At 42.4% G+C, this 20864-nt stretch overlaps 1 protein-coding gene across 1 annotated transcript in view; it reads right to left on the bottom strand.

Moving 5' to 3' along the window:
• LOC308391975 (carboxyl-terminal PDZ ligand of neuronal nitric oxide synthase protein) overlaps positions 1 to 20864 on the bottom strand; it is a 55387-nt gene that overhangs the window by 6542 nt on the left and 27981 nt on the right. Inside the window, exons 3-10 of the mRNA XM_080874815.1 lie at positions 18926 to 19018; positions 18761 to 18819; positions 17273 to 17381; positions 16472 to 16613; positions 15004 to 15176; positions 10058 to 10219; positions 8933 to 9137; positions 7835 to 8165 (exon numbers count right to left, since the gene is read on the bottom strand). Coding sequence (XP_080730941.1) covers positions 7835 to 8165; positions 8933 to 9137; positions 10058 to 10219; positions 15004 to 15176; positions 16472 to 16613; positions 17273 to 17381; positions 18761 to 18819; positions 18926 to 19018 — 1274 coding nt within the window. The remainder of the gene's footprint in view (positions 1 to 7834; positions 8166 to 8932; positions 9138 to 10057; positions 10220 to 15003; positions 15177 to 16471; positions 16614 to 17272; positions 17382 to 18760; positions 18820 to 18925; positions 19019 to 20864) is intronic.

Raw genomic sequence — 20864 nt, 5'->3', positions numbered from 1 at the left:
TGTGACAAAAACACACACTCACACTCTAAAATATCTCACAGAGCCGACTCTAACAGATCGAGTCTAAGACAGGTACATAAAGATGTGCCGCTCCTCCAGCCCTGCTCTGACAGTTTTACAGCTCAGGCCAAACCTCCACAGATAAAATAATACCACGTCTTGACAAGAACGTTTCCTCTCTTCTGGCAAAACCGGGAGAGACAAAACAATCCAACAAAAGGTGGAAAACAGAGACAAAAGTGCTGAGCATAAAACATTTGTGACTCATTGATTACCTCAATGCTAATGCGGCTTCTAAATTTGCAGAAGCACATTTGAATGTAAATAGAGGTTACGCAGTCATTAGCAGAGAAATCACTGGCGAGACCTACGCACGAGCCAGCGAACACCCACACTGTTCATCCACTGCATGCACAGCCTCATGCTTGTGCCACAGACACATGCTCCACATGCTGGTTACCATGAGTAATACTCACATAGAGGGAGGAGAAGGGGCAGAGAAGAGGAGGAAGAGAGGAAGGGGGCTTAGGCAGTGGCAGAGAGCTCCCCGGGCTCCCAGGGAGAAGCAGGTTGGTGCGGTAAACGATGAGAGGGATGGGGATGGGGACAGGGCGATGAAAGGCATGAGCTGGGGGGGTTTAAGGCAGTGGCTGATGATATCTCGTTAGGAAATGAGGGATGGTTAGAGGAAGAAGAGGATGAGCAGGAGCGGGTCCTCACACCTGTACCAAAGAGAGGCCACAATTAGACGACAGAGAGTCGGGGAGCTATGCATGTGGAAGGAATAACAGCTAAAAGGTTTTGGATTTGAACATTTCCATCATTGGTACCCTCCGTGGTAATATCTAATACCACACAGTAGCAGACAGGAATGGAGATATTCGGTCGAGCAGCTGGGTGTGGAAGTATTTTCCCCCATTCTAAACTCAGCTTCAACAAGTCAATAATAACTTCGGTGTTACATAAGGTGGAAACATGCACTTCCCTGACTAGACCAAAGGTTTTTCCATCAGTCTGACTTGGTGCGTGGCGCTGAATACAGCTGCAAATGCCAGCAAGAGGTGAAAATCAGAGAGATAGCGCATTCAAAATGCTTTGTGGAAAATATGCATTTTACAAAAGTCACCTTTAGCTGACCTGAAATCCAAAGGTAGCATTGCAAAGTACTGCATGACCTCAATTCCAAAAAACCTGGAGTGCTGTGTAAAATGTAAATAAATACACAAAGCAAAGCTCTGCAAATCTCACAAACCCATATTTTACTTGCAATATAATGTGGAAAACATAACCAATGTTTAAAATGAGAAAATGTACCAATTTAAACAAAAAATAGGGTCATTCTGACGTTGATAGTAGCAACACATCTTTTAAAAAAAGCTGTGAAGTAGGGAAGGGGCCATGTTCACCATGGTTTAACAATACTCGATAAACATCTGGGAACTGAAAAGACCAGGTGCTGGACTTTTGGGAGAGGGATGTTGTCCCATTTTATTTGTGATATATGAATCTAACTGCTTAACAGTCCTGGGTCTTCTTTGTCATCATTTTTATTTCATAATGGACCAAATGTTTTAAATTAGTAAAAAGTCTGGACAGCAGGCAGGGCAGCACCTGGACTTTTCAACTACAAAGCTGTGCTGTTTAATAGCTGCAGTAAGCGGTTTAGGATTGTCTATCTAAAATATGAAATGCCTTCCTTGCAAAACCTGTTTGCACCTTTCAGCACTCATGATGCTTTTGAGATGTGCAAACTGCAAATTATGCAGACAATAATGCACCCCCAATACAATCAGAGATGCAATTTCTATTCTTTACTCCAGAGAATGCAGTGTCCACGTTTTCCAAAAATAATTTCAGTTTATCCAACCGCAGAACAATTTTACAGTTTAATTTAGTCTATTTGAAATGAGCGTTGGTTCAGAGAAGACAGCAGAATTTCTGAGCAGTGTTCACATATGGGCACTTTGTTGAATGTTAGAGCTTTAACCTCTATTTGTGGATGGCAAAATGAACTGTGTTTACAGACAAATACTTTTGGAAGTGTTCTTGAGCCCACGCAGTGACTTTACAGACAGAATCACGCCTGTTTTTAATGCCTTGCTTCCTGAAGGCCAGAAGATATGGAAATCTAGTATTGATTTTTATCCTTCTTTCTTACGCACAGAGATTTCTCCAGATTTTCTTAGTGTTTTGACAATGCTATGTACTACTGATGATGCTTTTCTCAAATTCTTCACAATTTTACATTATTCTGAACTTTTCCACAATTTGTAGCACCAGGTTTTTGCAGACCAGTGAAACCACTGCCTGTAAAAACCATGTTACTGACCTGTTAACCTAGTTATTCCCCCCAACAGCTGTTTCTTTGTAGTGCTACTTACTTTTCTAGCCTTTTTGGCTTTTGTCAAATTCAAAAAGCGCTAATACCATTTTACAGAATTTTGTTCGTTTATTTACATTTTCACAGCAATTCTAACATTTTTGGAATTTGGAATTTACTTAAAACTGAAAGGATTACTGTCATTCACTGTGCTGGTTATTCTGGCACTATAAGTTACTGCATTTTTTTCATGTATTGTAATCTGTAAAAACTGGACAGAACACAAAACCTTGAGGCCTGTCAATTGCCTTAGAACAGCAATGCAAGTCAACTACTTTAGGCATGCATAAATAATGTCAATAATTACCTCGCTTGAAAATAATTTGTGGTTAAATTAAAAACTTGCAGAGAAAACAAAAGCTGCTGGTGTAGCTACAGTAAAATATCTCCAAGCTGCTGTCGCTTTGCTGCTAGCTTTCTACATGCTACGTTAGCGATCCTGCTAGCAGCTAATGATGCATGGTTTGAACTGAAATGTGCCAGCTCTGACATCCAATCCAATCCAGTTTTTCGAGTCAGGACTGAACTGAGCTCACGACTGGACTCCATTAGATTGGATTGGTGCATTGCTACTTGGTGGCACATGATAAATCTGCAAAGTAGTGATTAATTTTCCTTCCATAACTCAAAAATATCACAAAAACAAAATATCTTCTTAATAAAAAACTTTCCACAGACAAGTCTATTACTTAAGAAATGGTTAGTAGATGGAGTACCAGTGCCTTTTCCCTGAATTATTTTACTACCAAAGATATGTGACAGCCTTTTCACTGTCTGTTCTTGAACTAATAAATCTCACATGAAAATAAACGAACAGAGCGGAGAGAGGAGCAAAGGCTTTTTAAAACATTTATTTACAACCTAAGTACACATGACTAATTTTTTAACCATTAAATAAAAAGGAACAAAGCAGTCAATCACGAAGAGAAAGAAGAAAAGAAGTAGGACGTGTAAACTCAAAGGGGACGCTGGGCCTTTGTAAAAGCATCTTGTTTTTCTACAGAAACTAACACTTAACCCCAGTCGAGGGTGTTGGTTAGATGTCCGTGTGGGACGTTTAAGTTTGTAGATGGACGAACGTGAAAGTCTGCAAAACTTCAAAATTCCACTAATTTTTCTGAAAAGCAGAAACCTGCCAATTTGAGTGCCTGTCAAAGCTCATTCTTACAAACTTTCCAGCTTTGCAGACATCACATTCAGCCCAATCTGAGTCCGAAGGCACGAATGAATCTTGCTGAAAAACTGTCAAAAAACATTACAGTAACTGTTTGTGAAAAACAGCATGCAAATTCAGCGGACAGTATGGGTTCTGCCCAAATGCCTAAAACCATTATCCAGTACGCTCCCATCACATTTGTGCAATCAAATTATCAGCCGGCGAGGTCTGATAGTGCAGCTCGGAAACAGAGACCATGATGTGATGAAGCAGCAAAATGAAGAAAAGATGGAGGAGAAAGGAATATCATGAGATAGGTCAGGAAATGTGATTATGCAACATGCAGTCCTGTCGGAGAGAGTGGAAGAGAATGCCAGTGTATACAGTGCAGTGTATGCCACGGGAAAGTATGACTCACTTGTGAATATAAGCTGGCTACTATATGTTTCTGTCTGAGCTCTGTGTGGGCAGGCTGCAGCTTTTAGCAGCATTGTGGCTCAAGGGATGTCAATCTTTGGTCTGTCTACCACTTTGGTCCAGGTAGAGATATCTCACTAACGTATGGATTGACTCAACATTTTGTACAAACGTCCGTGCACTCAGGAGTCTCCGCTCACTTTAGTCATCCTCTTACTCAGCTCAAAGTTGTGGCAACAAAGTGTATTTTAAGCCTACTATAACATCCTGTTTTGATCCCACTCGTGTTGTGTAAAGGTTGACTCACTACACGGCTGGCTATACACCGAACGCTATAAGCGGCAACATAAAGCACCGGGGACAGCTGGCGAGCTGAAGAACACACATATGAATTTGTAGGATAATGCGTGGTGATTTTGCATTAACAGTGCCAATAGATTCTGTCACTCTGCTTGACCAGTGCTAGATATGGGAGCAAGGGAGGGCGGGGAGGGGGGTAAAGAAGAGATGGGAGGGAGAAGATGGCACTGGAGGACCTGTCTAGTCATTCGCAGAACATAAAATTGGGCCACTCAGGCTGTAAACATTGATCCGCTGGGGAAATCCAGAAAACAAAAGCAAATGGAAGCAATAAAATTTGCTATGCAGCGGGTGGGGGAGGGCAGACACAGGAGGCGTCTCACTGCGTCAAAGGTAATGCAAAGGAGTTTGGCAAACGGGTGGGGTGGGGGGGACACAATAACACAAGGGAGATGAAGTTTCCATTTTTCCACTGCCGCCCCCACCTCCCCTCTATTTTTCCTATGCTGTAGCAAATTTACAAGATCTGGCTGGGCTACATAAGCTTCATCACATCACCTAATCTAAACAGCAAAAAAGGTCAAAACTGTTTGTTGTGTATTTCTTCTGCTCAGCAGTAACCCTGACTTTCATCCCTTTTGTATGTCGTTTGTGTAAGAGCCGGGCATCAAATTTCAAGATTGCTTTTTACATAAAGATGATGTCACTCAGGAGAGGACGCTAACACAAGCCAATACAGGAGGAGGAGGATGAGGAGGAGGGTGGCAGCCAGAGAAAAGTCACTTTGGTGGTAAGTTCCTGAGCTACTTCGTCTTTTAAAATAGAAAATGTGGTGGGGCAGTGAAACAGCGGGAGCGAGAGGGCCTTGCATGCGAGCCGCACACTCCCAGAAGAATTCAATATTCAGATGGAAATGTACAGTAACAGGACGCTTCTCTTTGGAAGACGTCTGAGGTTAACCTTTGTTTTTTCTTTTGCTTATGCAAAAAAAAAAAAAAGATAGTAGCAGGGTAGAGTTTCAGGTTGTGAATGGATGTGAGTGGGGACTGGCTGGGACGAAACCACAGGCTATGAGTCTGGATAAGCACAAGCAATCTGCCAGGTCAACTTCCCATTTTCCTCCTTCACTGTTTTGAAATCATCTTAAAGATGCTCTGTAGAGCCAATTTAAGTGTGTGAATGAAAGGAAAAGGAAACTGGATAAAAAGGAAATTACTAAAAGAGTTTATCCTGACTGAGAACTCTCCTGGATCTTTTGTAGTAAAAGTTTAGAGCAGGAGGGGTTTTAAGAGCATTTAAACCTAATTAAAAAGTGATTATACACAGTAGTTCTATATATGTTTGCAAGGCATGTGTGTGTGTGTGTGTGTGTGTGTGTGTGTGTGTGTGTGTGTGTGTGTGTGTGTGTGTGCGTGCACAGGTATCACTGGGCGGCATGCCAGACAATTTAGATGCTGAGTCAAAGGTAAGGTAGTAAAAGCAATTCACAAGATAAAATGTGCAAGCGAGAAATGGAGCCTCGAGTAAGCCTGAAAAGCAAAACACATTAATAATGAATTATTGCAAGAAAATGATCACATTTACTGTCCTTATTCTCTCGATGTGTGGTTTAATGGCCATGCATGCTGCTTATGTCAGTTTGTGTTTGGGGTAACCAGGCTACGCAGCGACATACACATCCGCTAGCTTTCAGTGTTATTAGCGGGGAACAGCTCGACTCAGCAGAAAACGCCTCCAGCTAATCAAAGTGTGACTGCAGTCAGGGGATTACAGAACACGGGGGAGAGAAGGTTTCGGGTTAGACAAACAAAGAGGGGATTGGAGTTGCTCATGAGAGGGAATGAGATTTAAGAGAAACACACGAAACTCCATCAGCTCTAAACTCTGGCCTCGTGTTTCTGTTTCATGAAACAAACTCATGTTGAGAAGCCATTAAAGGAGCTTAACGTTCGGGGGAAATGTTCAGCAAGTTGGACGAGGATATGTGTGCTAAATGTCAATCTATACTCCTTAGTTTAACTTAACAGGAGAAACAGCTAATGCTGTTCAGTCCAAAGTTAGCAAAACCCGCCTGCTAGCGTCGTTAAAGGTTACCAATCCAATCAACTTCTTTGAAACAAAGTTCTGCTTGTTATTACTTTTCAGTTTTTTATAATACGCCACATCATTCACATTTAACTCTAGAATACTAGTATACAGAGTTAATGCTGACTGCAAGGTGACTAGGTCCTGAGGCTGCACACTAAGCCTAAATCCTCACCACTCTTCCACCGTGCTTGACAGTTGGAATGAGTTCCAATTTGGTTTGTTTTTTACCAAATGTGCCACTGTGCATTAAACCAAACACCCCTCCACCTGTCCAAAGGCGATTTTTGCAGAATTCTCAAGATTTGTTTAGGTGCAACTTTGCAAACTTAAGCCATGCTTACGCATTCTTTTTAGAGAGAAGAGGCTTTCTCTTACCAACCCTTCCAAACAAGTCATACTTTTCCAGCGTTTTTCTAATCGTACAATCATGAACTTTAACATTTAACATGCCAACTGAGGCCTGTAGAGTCTGAGATGTAGCTCTTGGGTTTTTTTGTAGTTTCTCTGAGAATTGCACAGTCTGACCTTGGGGTGAATTTGCTCCTGGGAAGGCTGGCAAGTGTGTGGAATATTTTCCACTCTTAAATAATCGTTCTCACTGTAGGATGATGGACAACTTGTGTGGAAATGGCTTTATAACCCTTCCCAGATTGATGACAGCAACAATTGCCTCTTTGAGATCGGAGCTAATGTCCTTCCTCCTCGCCATTTCGTTAACACACACACTTGCATGCTCGAGACCAGCAAAACTGCCAAAACGTTTCCTTTTAGAGAGGTGCTCACACTTGCTGATGATGAATAAATCAAATGCATTTGATTAGCAGCACCCGGCTGCTAATTACCCTCTTAACTCCTTTAGAAGCAATGAAGGTGTAGATAAATTTTTATGCACAGCATGTGCATTTGAACTTTTACTAATTAAATAACTACACAGTGCAATATGGCATCTGTAGTTGTTCATCTGAATTTTACTTTATTTTAAAAGCCACATAATTTTTGTTCTTATCTCCTGATATGTAAAACGACTGATTGACTATACAAGCCGTATTTCTCTTCTGTCATCATGGACATGGGAGATGGATGAGCAAAATCTCCACGCCCCACCACTATCTGGTGGATACATCGCTGCTGCTATTACCAACAAACAGTGCTATGTTGATCACACTGCTGTGAAGGCACAGACTCTGAACTGTTAGTGGCAGGGCTTTGCCTAGGCTAGATAGCCAAGGAATTTTCATATACCAAATTCCCCCCTCAGGCAACTGCATGTGATGTCCTCCACTCTCTGAATTCTTGTATAAAAGAATTCTCACTCTTGTGTATTTGAGGAAGTGATATGAACAATTTCCCAATGCTGGGATAAGCCAATTTGTTGTTTGTAATAGCGTTACAGCAAAACAGAAATTTCTGTATGTATGTATATGTAATTGCTTCACTCCAGCCACCCAATATTGTCTTTTTCTTTACAATAAACATGAAGACAGCAGTCTTACTTTTCATCCATGCTGGCAGAGTTTCGGGATGTGAACGGGACAATCTCATTGCCGGACATCTCCTTGTCTTCCACAGCGCCATTTGCTCTGATGAAGGGGTCCAGGTCATTGTTGGCTGAGGCTGGTGGTTTGACGCCGCTCTCCATGTTAAGCAGATTGAGGTAGGACTCAGCACAGCCCACCTGGGTGGGCGACAGGGGCGAGGTTTCGAACAGCCGTGAGGGCGTGGAGGTGATGAGGTGGTCCAGGGTCTGACTGTAGTGATTCTTCAGATTTAAGGACAGGGACTTTGCTGATGCTGAAACTAAGCCACCTGATGACTGCTGGCCATCTGAGAAAAACAGAAAAAATGGGAGACAAATCAACAAGAGGTTTAATGACACGAGTCACCTGTAACCAGCATGCAGACTTTTTAGAATAGTTTGTTAAGATTTCTAACTTTCATTATAGAAAAAGATCTGGTTGTGCACTGATCTCAGGCCAGCCGCACCTGAGGTCAGCAAGATTTTCTCTAAGCCAACACAACTAATGTAGAGACTGACAGCTCTGCCTCTAGTTAGTTTCATTCTTTTAGCTGAAAAAGAACAAAGAATAAAGGCTGTTATCATCACCTTCTCACTGAGAAGTAAGATATTGCTGAGGGGAAGTGTTTTTAATCCACTGCGCACAGTATGATTTATGCCACTGTGAGTTACACGGGAATGCGTGGGGGGGGATAACACAGTATGGGGTTGATGCATGGTTCTCGATTTTAATTTTCAAGCCTGTATAAAAGCGCAGTAGTCCTTTCAACGTAAAATGTCATCTGTCGGGCTGGCAGCCACACACTCCTTTTCAGTTTGGTTAAATTTCTCCAGGCTGAATTGCTCGACAGTTTATGCTGAAATTTCATCTTCCATCACCACAAGCACAGATGACAATGCTGGCAGGCGCGGGAAATCGGTGAGTGAGCGTGGCTTGTGTCGTGACTTTCATCCACAGGCCAAAAAAAAAAAGGAGTGAGCAATCAAGACCGCAGCACATAGACAACCTGACCTGACAACAAATTACTCAAAAGGCAACATGCTGTTCTCAGCAGTCACCCCTCCAGTCGCCTACCGTGTCCATTAGCTTGCAGCTCCTGTTGCGGCTGCCCTGGGTGTGTTGCTTTCAGGGCGCGGGCCTCCAGCTCTTTCAGCTGCTGCACGAGCAGGGTCAGGTGTTGCAGCAAATCCCTGTTCTGCAGCAGCAGCTGGTGGACGCGGGCCTGAGCCTCGATACGAGCGGCGGTCTCTGCTGCCATCTGATCTTTCAGCAGCTGTACCTGGAGAGAGAACAAAGGCCGAGGTGTGTTTTGTTTGAGTGGGAACATTTCTGACCTGAGCGTGCAAAATGGAAACATAAACAGTGTTCTTATACATCGCACCCGGCATAAGCTCCAGAATTTTGCGGAGACAAATTTAGATTTACGTTACTTTCTATATTTATAATAACTAGACTGCAATGGGAAGTGCTGACATTCTGGCTGTTTGGGTCTAAGACTGACTAAGTGGTTGGTGCAGAAGACTTACTGCATTCAAATGTTTTGTTATCATCATTTGTGTGTCTATGTTTCAGCCCAGGCAGTGAGATATTAAGCTGCAATAACTGTCCTTCCATTACTGTGTCAGTTCTGCCCTCTAGTGGGACAACATTAATATGAGAAACACAGAGAAGCAGGTAATAAACTGTTTGTTGCTGTTTTCTCATTATGCAAATTCGGAATGTGCTCTGGGGTGAAGCAGAGAAAAGTCTACCTTATTTTTGTGCATTAACCATGTACGTTTCTAAATAGGCCAAAGGAAGTTTAGTCATTTTTGCCATTAGGCAAATTCACAGCATGAGCCAGGATCAACCTAAAAAGTTACTGGCAATAGCAAAAATCATTTATTTTAATTCTGAGTAATGAAATGCCATCTTCAAAGTGCCTCTAATAATCTGAAATCCTGCTGGTAGAAGACGATAATAAAAAACATAAAAGAATATTTTTTAAATGTTAGTTATTTATGAAGTGTGAATAGAGACATTTACCACTTAATATCTGACGTGCAGCTAAGTCCAGTTACAGTGAATCTCATCATAAAGCTCTGAATCTGTATTTTTATTACATGTACAGCAGAGGATTAAAAAGTATTCTGTACTTTGGGATTTTTGTGTGTGTCTAATGCTGTACACCCTGTAAGACTGTGTGTATATGATTCTTACCTGAGCAACAGCCACGTGTGTGTGCTGCTGCTGCTGCTGCAGCTGCTGCTGAAGAAGCTGCAGGTAGTGCTGTGATGCCAGCGGAGTAATAGAAGGAGAGCAAGGGCTGCTGGGAGTAATGCCTTGGGATGTCACAGTGAAGAGGGACCTTCGATCGAAGTCCTAACCCCAGACAAACAACACGGAGAGAAAAAAACACACTTATTGATGAAAACAGGCTGGCTTGGGACAAAGGTATGAGGTTCGAGCCTTCAGAACCCACGGAGCTGCTAGCTGCATGTCCTAGCTGCATAACATGACCTATTTATAGACCTTGGACAGATTAATGCAATTACCATACTAGCGGGATATAGACTTTCCTGTTCTGTCCCCAAGATCAAGATAGTCATCCACTGAGCTCCCGAGGGGCCCCTGCTGTAATGCCACTTCTATAAGCTATATGCTCATTACCATATGATTTTCTCGTTTCCTTCCATCCTGCCTCCATCTGTCCTGTAACACATTTTTAACGATTTTCCAGATGATCTCTGGTAGCATAAAAATTTCCTGGAGATATAGGGCATTCCTTAAGTAGCTTTTCACTTCCCCTCCTGCCTTGCACAGTAAGAAGGGCAGATAGGTTGTGGGTTTCTGCATCTGGGGTATTTGCAGTCATCAAGAAATGGAGGTTGTGTGTGTGTCTGTATGTGTGGTGATGGTTTCATGACAGAACATACATGTAAAACATATAAAACACAAGATTTATATGTGTATAATTACACCACTTATTATTACTAAAATGAAATGAAAAGAAAAGAAAATGCCACATCTCACCACTAGAGGGCAGGCAGAACACTGTAATGTACTTTCAAGTTCAGGCAGATTTTTATGAGAGGCAGCTCACTGGCATTACATTAAAGATGAGGTTTTAGCTCTAATGTATCAATGTATCTAATGTTGCTCTCACAGGTTCTGACACTGACACATAGCAAGTCTGCTTTACCACATTTTTAATCAACTATGAGCAACAAACTATAGTGATCATAACTTTATGAACACACCATTTTGTCCATTTTACACAAGAGCTTTCCATTTTAGTCTCTAACATCCTTGCTATTTTTGAAGTTGATGGGAATTAATAAAAACAATGTCACATGCTTCAAGCCACCACTGGGATAGGCTATGGCCGGCACCTTAGTAACCAGTAACCAACAAAATGCACAACAAAAAATACATTTTGTTTACAGTCTGTTTTTTGGCTAATTAAAATTGGAATCATCATAGTTAACACGGGACACGGGAAGTTAGCTAGCTAGAGCTAGAGCGCATCACCTTTGCTACTCTTTTGTTCAAATAGAGGCAAACAAGCAAACCAAAAAACAAGATGGCGACATAAGGCCCTGGTTTCACAGACTCAGAGGAAAAACATATCAAATGGTAAGAGGCTGATGGCAGACACTGTGAAACTGATTGCTAAAACTTTATTTGCATAGGCCTACAACCAGTCAGTGACCCATCCCCTGCCAGTAGGCAAACAGTTGCTGGAAGCTGTTGGTACTTGGTAGATGAAATTGGTTTCAAAGAGGTACAAAGTGCTGTGCTGAAAAATTCTCTGTGATATCTTTGGTTGTTTGGTAGCTGTTTGCCGCAGTTACCCATGGTTTGGATGTAAGTTTCCATGTCTACAAACACTTGCTAACTGCTCTACGAGCGGATACTGGTAAAAGTGCAACACAAACTAGAAATGGAAAACGTTGGCCTTGAAAGTAAAAGTTGGGCACAACTTTTACTCTGAAGAGGTTTGTGTCAAACAGCGTGGGTTTTACTACTGCCTGCAGACAAGCTTTCTTTCATACGAACTACAGGCAACAAAGTGTTAGCAACCACAAAGAGCTTTTTAATCCAGTGCCCCCTTTATAAGCAATTTCAAAGCAATAGCCAAGAACCACTCTCAAACCAGTTGGGGAATACACATTTTTCACCAGTGACCAGAGGTTGTCAGAGGGTCCCCGACTCGTCTCTAGGCCTGTGTGACTGAGGCATAAGATGACAAACTATAAGTAAAATGGTAGTCTACAAATCAGTAGGTGATCACAGTGGCCATGTCCATCTTTTATATACAGCCTATTGGGCAACAAATGTTCACTTACTTAAGAATTCTAGTTAAGGAAGACTTTTTTAAGGTAATAACATTTTAAATGTACATTATTAGCTTTAAAAAAGTTATGAAAAAGCTTCAAACTGATGAAAATCAGTGTTAGTAGTTGTCTAACAAAAAATACACTCAAAAAAGCAAGCTGATTTAACACTTCAGATGGTGTCAGGGGCATTTCTGTTCATTTCTTTCCCACCCTTGTGGTGAGTGTTATCATCCTGGCATTCAAATACAGCCAGTCCCTTTGTCAGCTTTACTTTACGTCTTTCCTGATATCCAATATCTCTCATTATTCCTTCCCTCATCTATTTTTTTACTAGCTGCTCACTCTCTCTTATTCCCTCCTTGCTTATCTTCATGGTGCAGATGTTGGTGAACCCCTCAATGGGATTACGGTGGCGTTTCTCAGAAAATCAAAGGGAACACGCTGGGTTTTTGGGATTAAGTGTCGCCCGTACCCAGCCAGCAAAAATATTCAGGTTCCTTGCTCCTATTGCACTCTCCCTCTTTTAGTAGCATGATAACAACTGTGCTTGCCACACTTGGTCCTGGTGACAAATCCAAAAGCAAGACATCAGAACACACCAAAGCCTTTGCATCTTTTCCTCCTATTGCTCTCAAAACCATAAAGAAAGATCATTGTCAGCTTTTAATTTCACAGGGATTCAAGCTCTGCCACATGTTAAACACAATCTAACCAAAATCTATTATTTCCCACCTCATGCAAGAGTTATCAGGTTATTTTATGTCTACAATAGGCTGCCAAATAGCATCTTTTATTAGTCATGAAGAGCTGCAGTCAGTGATGTGGTCAGGTACTGCAGTAGATGAGAAAGCACTATACTGTACTTACTTAGTTCAATGAGCCATTTGGCAGTGATATGCCTAGATTATAGTATCAAAACACCACTAGAGCCAAAGCAATGAATCAGAGTTGATGCCCTGCAGCTACAAAGGTAGAAGCCGTTTGATGCAAAAATGAAAGTCATCATTACAGTGTGAAAGCTCCTGCCTCACCCCTACAGCCAGTGTCAGAAATAAAACAGGAGCTTCCACATGGAAAATGTGGTGGAAATATATACTCCCGTATAAAACACGGGCATTTATAGTACAAGTTTGTGAATGTGAAACTGCAGTGTAAGGGAATTTTGCATGTCAAGTTTAATAAAAATATTGGCATAGTTAAAGAGTTAGTACTCTTTCATAGAAGTACTTGGGAAATAGTCCCTGTACTCTCCGTAAGTAAGACCTGGCTTGTGCTGCTTCTTTGTGTGATTTTTCAAAACAAACAGACTTTTTGTTATAACTGAGATTGTGCTTATGAATGATGCCAATTAAGGCAGTTTTTTTTTTTAGCTTGTTTCTCATTGTTGCATTAAATTGAAAGGGGAATTTTTAATCAGAGTACAGCATCAAGTCGGTTAATTTGTGGGATATGGATCAGGTGAGTTAGGGGGGTGTTGATCAGTTTCAGCTGCTTTGGTGTTAATGAAATTATCGACAGAGGGGGAACAATGGGACACAAAACAGAAATGGTTTTGTATTCAATTCAATTCAATTCAATTTTATTTATATAGCGCCAAATCACAACAGCAGTCGCCTCAAGGCGCTTTATATTATTGACTGTTTTGTAGGTGGAGGCCATTGAAATGGTAGCATGAGTCTAACTCCTCCAGGATTCAACATCAACACGTGCCATTGCCAAAAGGTTTGCTGTCCCCCAGCACGGTCTCAATAGCATGGAGGAGATTCCTGGAGACAGACAATTGCTGTAGTAGAGCTGGACAGCGCTGTAGAAGGTCCTTAACCCATCAGCAGGACAGGTATCTGCTCCTTTGTGTAAGGAGTAAAAGGATGAGAACTGCCAGAGCTACAAAATGACAACCAGCATGAACGTCTCTGACCAAACAATCAGAAGTAGTATTCACGAGGGTGACCTAAGGGCCTGTCATCCTCTAGTGGGCCCTGTGTTCACTGCCTGACACCATGGAGCCCGACTGGCAGTTGTCATGAAATATCAGAAGTGGAGCTAAAACTAGTGCCCTGTGCTTTTCATAGATGGCAGCAGGTTCACCCAGAGTACATGTGACAAACATGAAAGGGTCTGGATAAGCCATGGAGAACGTTATGTTATCTGTCTGACTGGTTTGGTGGTGCGTCAGTGATGCTCTGAGGAGGCATATCCATGGAGGGATGCATACACTGCTACAAACTAAGTAACGGCACCCTGACTGTCATTAGGTATTGGGATAAAATCCTTGGATCCATCATGAGACCCTGTGTTGGTGCAATGAGTTCTGGGCTCCACCTGACAATGCTGGGCTTCATGTGGCAAAAATATGCACGTTTCTGGAGGATGAAGGAACCGATACCATCGACTGGCTCCCATGCTCATCTTACCTTACCTCCAATAAAACAACAAAAACTGCCTCTCTACAGTAATCAAATGAATGTATGCGTCCACTTATTGCAGTAGACTGTATGTGAACGAGGCTGTTCGGCTGGAATTTATTTCATTCTCTTAATGCTGGAAATGGGAAATAAACCCTTCCAGCTCTAACGTGTTGTCCAAATGTAATCGTGTGAGTTTGAAAAATAAATAAGATGCTGACATACAAAATGTTACCATAACTTCTGTGTGCAATACAGAGTAAGACTGATGGCTTTTCAGAAAGGGAAATATATCATAAAATAAAAACCTGTGTATTAGGTGAAATATCCTGAGCTTCATGAATAATAAAACAACATGTTTCTGTATGTTCATGTACCTGATATGTCAAACCTGTTCCAGCTTTGTCTTACAGTATCTTACCATGATGGTCTGTCCAGGCTTGACGACGTTGAGTTCAGCCAAGCTCTGGAGAATTTCGCTCACTGCCTTCTCACACAGAGAGCTGCCAGCTGCAGGATCTTCTCCTCCTCGCCGTCCCTCATGTTTGCTGTCCTGCTCATCTTCCCCTCGCTCTGCCCCCGTCAGTGTGCGACCTGTAGAGGAATACACAAAAATGTCCACATCTGGTACATGCTAGATGTTCTCTCACATGTCCAACTTAAAGAGTCATTTACTGAACAAGCGCCTATCAAACAAACACGGCCCAAATTTATATAACTCTATAATAATGCTATTTCAAGCACACACATCATGAATAGCTCTCTTATGTCAGATAACATTTCAGTCACTTTGAAAATTACCCTCATTACATGCAACACTGGCAATCACCCAGTTTTTTTTTCTCCAGTAACCTGAAAGCTGTAATCATGGGAATCTTTCCCACTGCTTCCCCCATCCTACCTACACAAACTGTACTCAGCACGAGGCCTTGGAAAACACTCAAACATTACATATTATCTTAAAGTTGTTCCTTAGATTCATTTACATCCCGGTGTAACCAGTCATGTGCCTGTTACCATTCAATCACTGTTCTAAATGAATCGGATGGTGAGATTTGACAGTTCAATTTATGCCATGAAAAAGCATGTAATCAGACTGAAGAAAGGCAAAGTCAAACCTAAGTGACCAATGTCGCTCATAAATACTCACTTTTCCAGTGTTCCCCAAATTTAACGTGGAATGGTTTCTTTTCTTATTTTTAAGCTTGCCTTTAAAAAAAAATCTATGTTCTTTAAAGTCCTTAAAAACATACACTGTAGTCCACAATATACACAAACAGTCATGTTTCCAGAAAATCCTAAGCACTAATACTGATTATGCTGGCAATCTCCTGATTTTTCATGTCACCCAGCTTTGGTTTATGACCAGAAACTTGCCAAACTGATGACTTTCCCGACCTTCCTCTACTTTTATGTATATATCAACATCTCCATCTCAATCAAGTGTAAGCTTAAGTAAAACCGTAATAATATTTTCAGTTTTCTCTTGATGTTTTTATGGAAATTTTGCACCAACTGTATATTATAGCATTTAGATCAGGTGCAATAGGGCAAGCGCGGGGTACACCCTGGACAGGTCGCCAATCTGGTGCAGGGCTAACACAGAGAGAGACAACTATTAGTACTCACCTGTAGCCCTATGGGCAATTTAGAATCATCAGTTAACCTAACCTCACTAACTGCATGTCTTGGGAGGAAGCCGGAGTGCTCTGAGATAACCCAAACACGGAGTGTCCATGGCCATTTGAGCCCAGGAACATCTTGCTGTGAGGTAACAGTGCTGCTCCATTTTAATGTCATATTTATTATAATAAATAAATAAACGTGTAGATAGTAAGCTGAATTAGAACTGACAGAAAAATTAGTAAATCTCATCATGTTGTCCTCACCGTGGCTGCTGGGCTCCTCTGTTGACTTGTCACTTTCTCCGTCAGCCTGCCCGTCAGCGTCCTGCTCGGCGTGCTGCAGGCTGAGCTTGTGGCACACCTCAAACGCCTGACCTACTGTTCGCACGATACGCATGGCCTGTGTCTGCCACAGAAAAGAGGAACATTGTGATAGAAATCAATGCTTAGAGCAGAAGTACAGCATAATAAGTCAGTTACACTGATCAGCCTAATACAAGTTTTAAATATGAACTATTAGTAATTTTGACATTTTATGAATTGGACAAAAACAAAATCCCCTTTGTGGCACAATTTTCATGACTGATGTAAAAACCAGAGCAGCAGTAACTTGCAAAAAAACTGCGGACATATAAAAAGAACCTAAAATGGGGAAAAGTAAAGAAATCCTTGTCTCAAATATGCAGCTGTAATCTTTGTCCTTGAGTGCATCTGTTCTGTATTCACAGCATGCTGTGGATCTGGTAAGCCACCGAATATTAAATAAGCCACTACAAATTGAATCTTAAATCAAATTTAAAACCAAATATCGAATAACAGAGCTGATATCATCAGAATGAAATATTCTTGAATGAAACAGCAAAGTGAAAATCACAGAATACTAAACTACCAGACCTGATGTCTTCTGCATAGTGTTTTCTTTCTTCTGCCTCTAAAGGCCCCTGTAACCAAGCTCTGCTGGCCCTAACTTCAAATGGCTGTAACTATCATAGTGGACATAGCGGGGACCCATAATAAGCTTTTCATGAGTCTGGTTAGAAGACGTGTGAGCCAGTCAAACTGTACCTTCTTCTTTGACTTGAAGACGTTGCATCTGAAGGAATTACTGGAGCCATCTCTTGCAATGTAGCTGAAGATCTTTAAGTCCTGGGAGTCATGTGATACGTAGAAAATCCTGAAAACACAACAGCTGATTTAAAAAAAACTCTCTTGCCTTTTAATATTAGGCATTTGTATCTAATAGCAAATAAATGAGTGGAGCCCCACTGATTTAGCAGCGCCAGGATATTTGCCTTTTGCTTATCTGCAAATAATTCAGTATTGGCGTTTATTATGGCTGAAAAAAACAGGAGAAACACCGTTCAACTACTTTGTCTATGTTGATGTTGCATAGTTTGTCCACCGGAGGGCACTTTGCAACTTCCCCACTGGCAACGTGTGTTTGGAGTGTCACAAACAATCAGCAGAGCCAGGCAGAGCATAAATAAGTTAATAAATTAATTAATAAATAACTACACATAACAACTGAAAGGGACTTTTTTTTTCTAAAAGAAAAAAATATTAGTGGCTTTAACGTGATCGCAGAACCTTGGCTTTGTTATCGGTCTTAAAATCCTATATCATGAGGGTGTGGAGCCATTAATGAAGCACAAATAATTCACCTTCTTCAGAATCAAGTAAAAGAGCAATACTGTGCTCAAAGTGCTTTTTCAAAGACACCTGCTACTGTACTACACTACTGTGGCTTATACTGTACAGACATTATGTCGTGGTTGATACTACACTACTGCCAGTGCAGTAAACTGGCACAGGTCAATGTTTCATCTGTTTCTAGCTCCTCTACTGTCAAATGTCTCCACTGGGAAGCAGGCAAACAAATTATAGCGACCTACTGCTCAAAAAGCACACTTACACACACAGAAAGGATAATTACATTGAACATCACTAAGACCCTTGGTGAGGTGTGGTTCTGCCAAATGAGATCCTCCCACAGATTTATCCATAATTTACATGAACTTGCACTCAAATCTCTGACTGCACACAAACCTTGCTCCTACTAGCATCTGATATGCAGTACAATTTTGACACGTTACAGTTAAATCGCTTGGGAGCAGGTGACATCTTCACCTTGTCAACTGGTGACTGTTTGACTAAAAAAAAATTAAACAATGACAGAAACATGCTTCACTAACTACAGTGCATGCATAAGCTGTCCCCTATGTATTATGAATGTAGGCCTCGTTTTCCATATATAGCCACCCATTATGTATAGCAACGTACACGTGAGGACATGTAAAGCATGCAAAAGCTACATCCACTGGGCCCGCAGTAAAGGACAAAATATCCACTTAGAGGGGTACACTGTATAACCTGTAGTCTACTCAAAGCAATTACTTTGGGTAAAGCATACATCAAGATGCAGAGAGCAAAGAACAGACTGTGCTGAATATCAGGCAGCTTTATCCTCTGAGTCTATAACCGAAAAAGGGAAGATGAGATGTTATTGCTTGTTTATATATGAAGATATGAACTTGTTTCGAGGGGTGCACTGACCTGTATATTGGATCGTGCATGATCAGCATTTTGCTCTCATCCCATGTCCATTCCTTTCTCTGTGAATGAAAAGAAAGAGCTTATATCTCAGTTCTAATATTCTCGTGGTGGTGCTTCATTTCTGAATCCAGGAGAAAACGGTCATTTTGGATTCTGGTAGCTTGCCTTCTGTTTCTTCCTTAGCATCACCTTGACCCCGTCCACAGACACCACGATGCTGACCTTTTTCTTCTTGATGTTCTTGGCCTTGAATTCGTACTGGGAAAGTAAATGAAAAAAAGCAGATCGGAATATTAATCATGCATACATAAAGAGCATCTTATCTTTTCTGCAGGATAGAAATGTGACTGCTGCAGTAGTGGAGCTTTAACTAAGTAAGAATTAGACTGCACCAAAAGTACCATCAGGGTGTACACCCCACCCCTGGCGTCGTTGCCCACCTCTCAAGGTTAAATACACGTAGACATTGAGGGCCAGCAGGAGGGACCATGCGCTTACCTGCTGCTCTCTGGCAGGTAGCTCCAAGCCCTCCTGGGTTTTAAATGCACCTTAGAACACACATGCATCAACACTACAATGAGCGGGTGGAGGGAGGTTTGGAGTCTTCTCTCACCCCCGTTCTCTGCGACCTGCTGGAGCGGGGGGGCTAGGAGGAGGAGTTGGCCGTCCGACTGCGGTCTGGAGTGTGGGGCCTCCCTGCTGCTGCGGAGTCGGGGCGGTCTGCCTCCCCCCACCGCAGGGAAAAGGGTAACACCACCTGGGTCTGGGTGCAGTTCCCCCCTCCAGGTGAAAGGGTACCTAGACCCGGTTTGTAGAGTACGCTTGGGGAGTGTGATCGTGTGTACAGCGTCTCTTTATGTCTGTCTCCACGTTGGTTGAGTGTGGAGTAAGTGCATATGAGAGCATGAGGGTGGGAATGGATGTTTGTATCTGTGTGTGCCTGTATGTCTGTGTCTATATGTCAGGTTGGGTGTCAGGCGCCACCTCTCTGGGGACATCTCAGGCCCTCCAAGGTTTGGAGGCCTATCTCCCCCTACCACCACTTCCCCTGCCAGTGGCGGACCCCCTCAGACGTCGGTGCGTTGGTGGTTCTTTGTGTCCGGGGATGGGCGTCCAGGTACACACCGGCTCACTCCTTGGCGGCCGCTTATCGGGGCCTGGAGCCTGGGGCTCGCTCGGGCCACTTCGGAGGTGGGGTGCCCCCGGCCTCTCGGCCTGGGGCTCGGTCACTCAGGCGCAGCTGGCTGCCGGCGGAGCTCACGGGCGCGTCACTGCAACTCCCCCTGGCTTCTGCTCCGCGGCTGCTGAGTGAGCCCTCATCTGGGACTCTCCTCAGCTCTTTCTGGGACAGTGGCGCGGCTGCCCCTCTGTTGGTCTTCCATGGTCTCTTGTGTTCTGGGGGCCTCTGGATGTCTGGAGTTTTGATCTCCTCCATACCTGCTTCATGCCCTGGAGGACGGGGCTGTGGCCCCCCCACACCCTCTAGCAGATCATTACATGAAGGAACCTTTTAAAAAAACAAGCGCGTCCATGCTCACAGGTGTACACACGGGTGATCACACCCACAAACTACACCCTTTTTGGCTCCTACCTCAAAGCACACTGTGTTCTGTTGATCTTATGTGCTGCACAATAATGTTTAATATTTAGTATTTACTGTCATATTCCCATATATCATTGTGATGTTGTTTATTCTATTACTCTTGTTCTCTTCTGCTTGTTTTCTTTTTTCTTTCTCAGCAGGTGACCCAGGTGATTGATATATGCATTTTTTATTTCTTTTTTTTTTTCTGCTCATTCTGTTGGTTTTTGTCTTTTGCCCTTCTCCCCCGTCCCTCTTCTCAGCTGTTTCTCTTTCCCTCTTTCTTTCTCCCCTTCTTTCCCCCAGTCAAGTCTGTCCCGTATTCAGTAAGTGAAAATAAAATAAACAATAAAAGGTGAATCAAATGGACCATTACGGCAAGGCTGGGATGGTCAGTTTGGTAAAGTAAATCCGTTGGGCATCTTTCTTTGCCTTTAGACAACAATTCTGATGGCAAAAGAGCCAAACGGGACAGGCAAAAAAAAAAAAAAAAAAAAAAAAAAAAAAAAAAAAGAATTAGAC

The sequence above is a fragment of the Rhamphochromis sp. 'chilingali' genome (assembly GCF_963969265.1).
Source record: "Rhamphochromis sp. 'chilingali' genome assembly, chromosome: 2".
Classification (NCBI taxonomy): domain Eukaryota; kingdom Metazoa; phylum Chordata; class Actinopteri; order Cichliformes; family Cichlidae; genus Rhamphochromis; species Rhamphochromis sp. 'chilingali'.
This window is presented reverse-complemented; position numbering and strand designations above follow the sequence as displayed.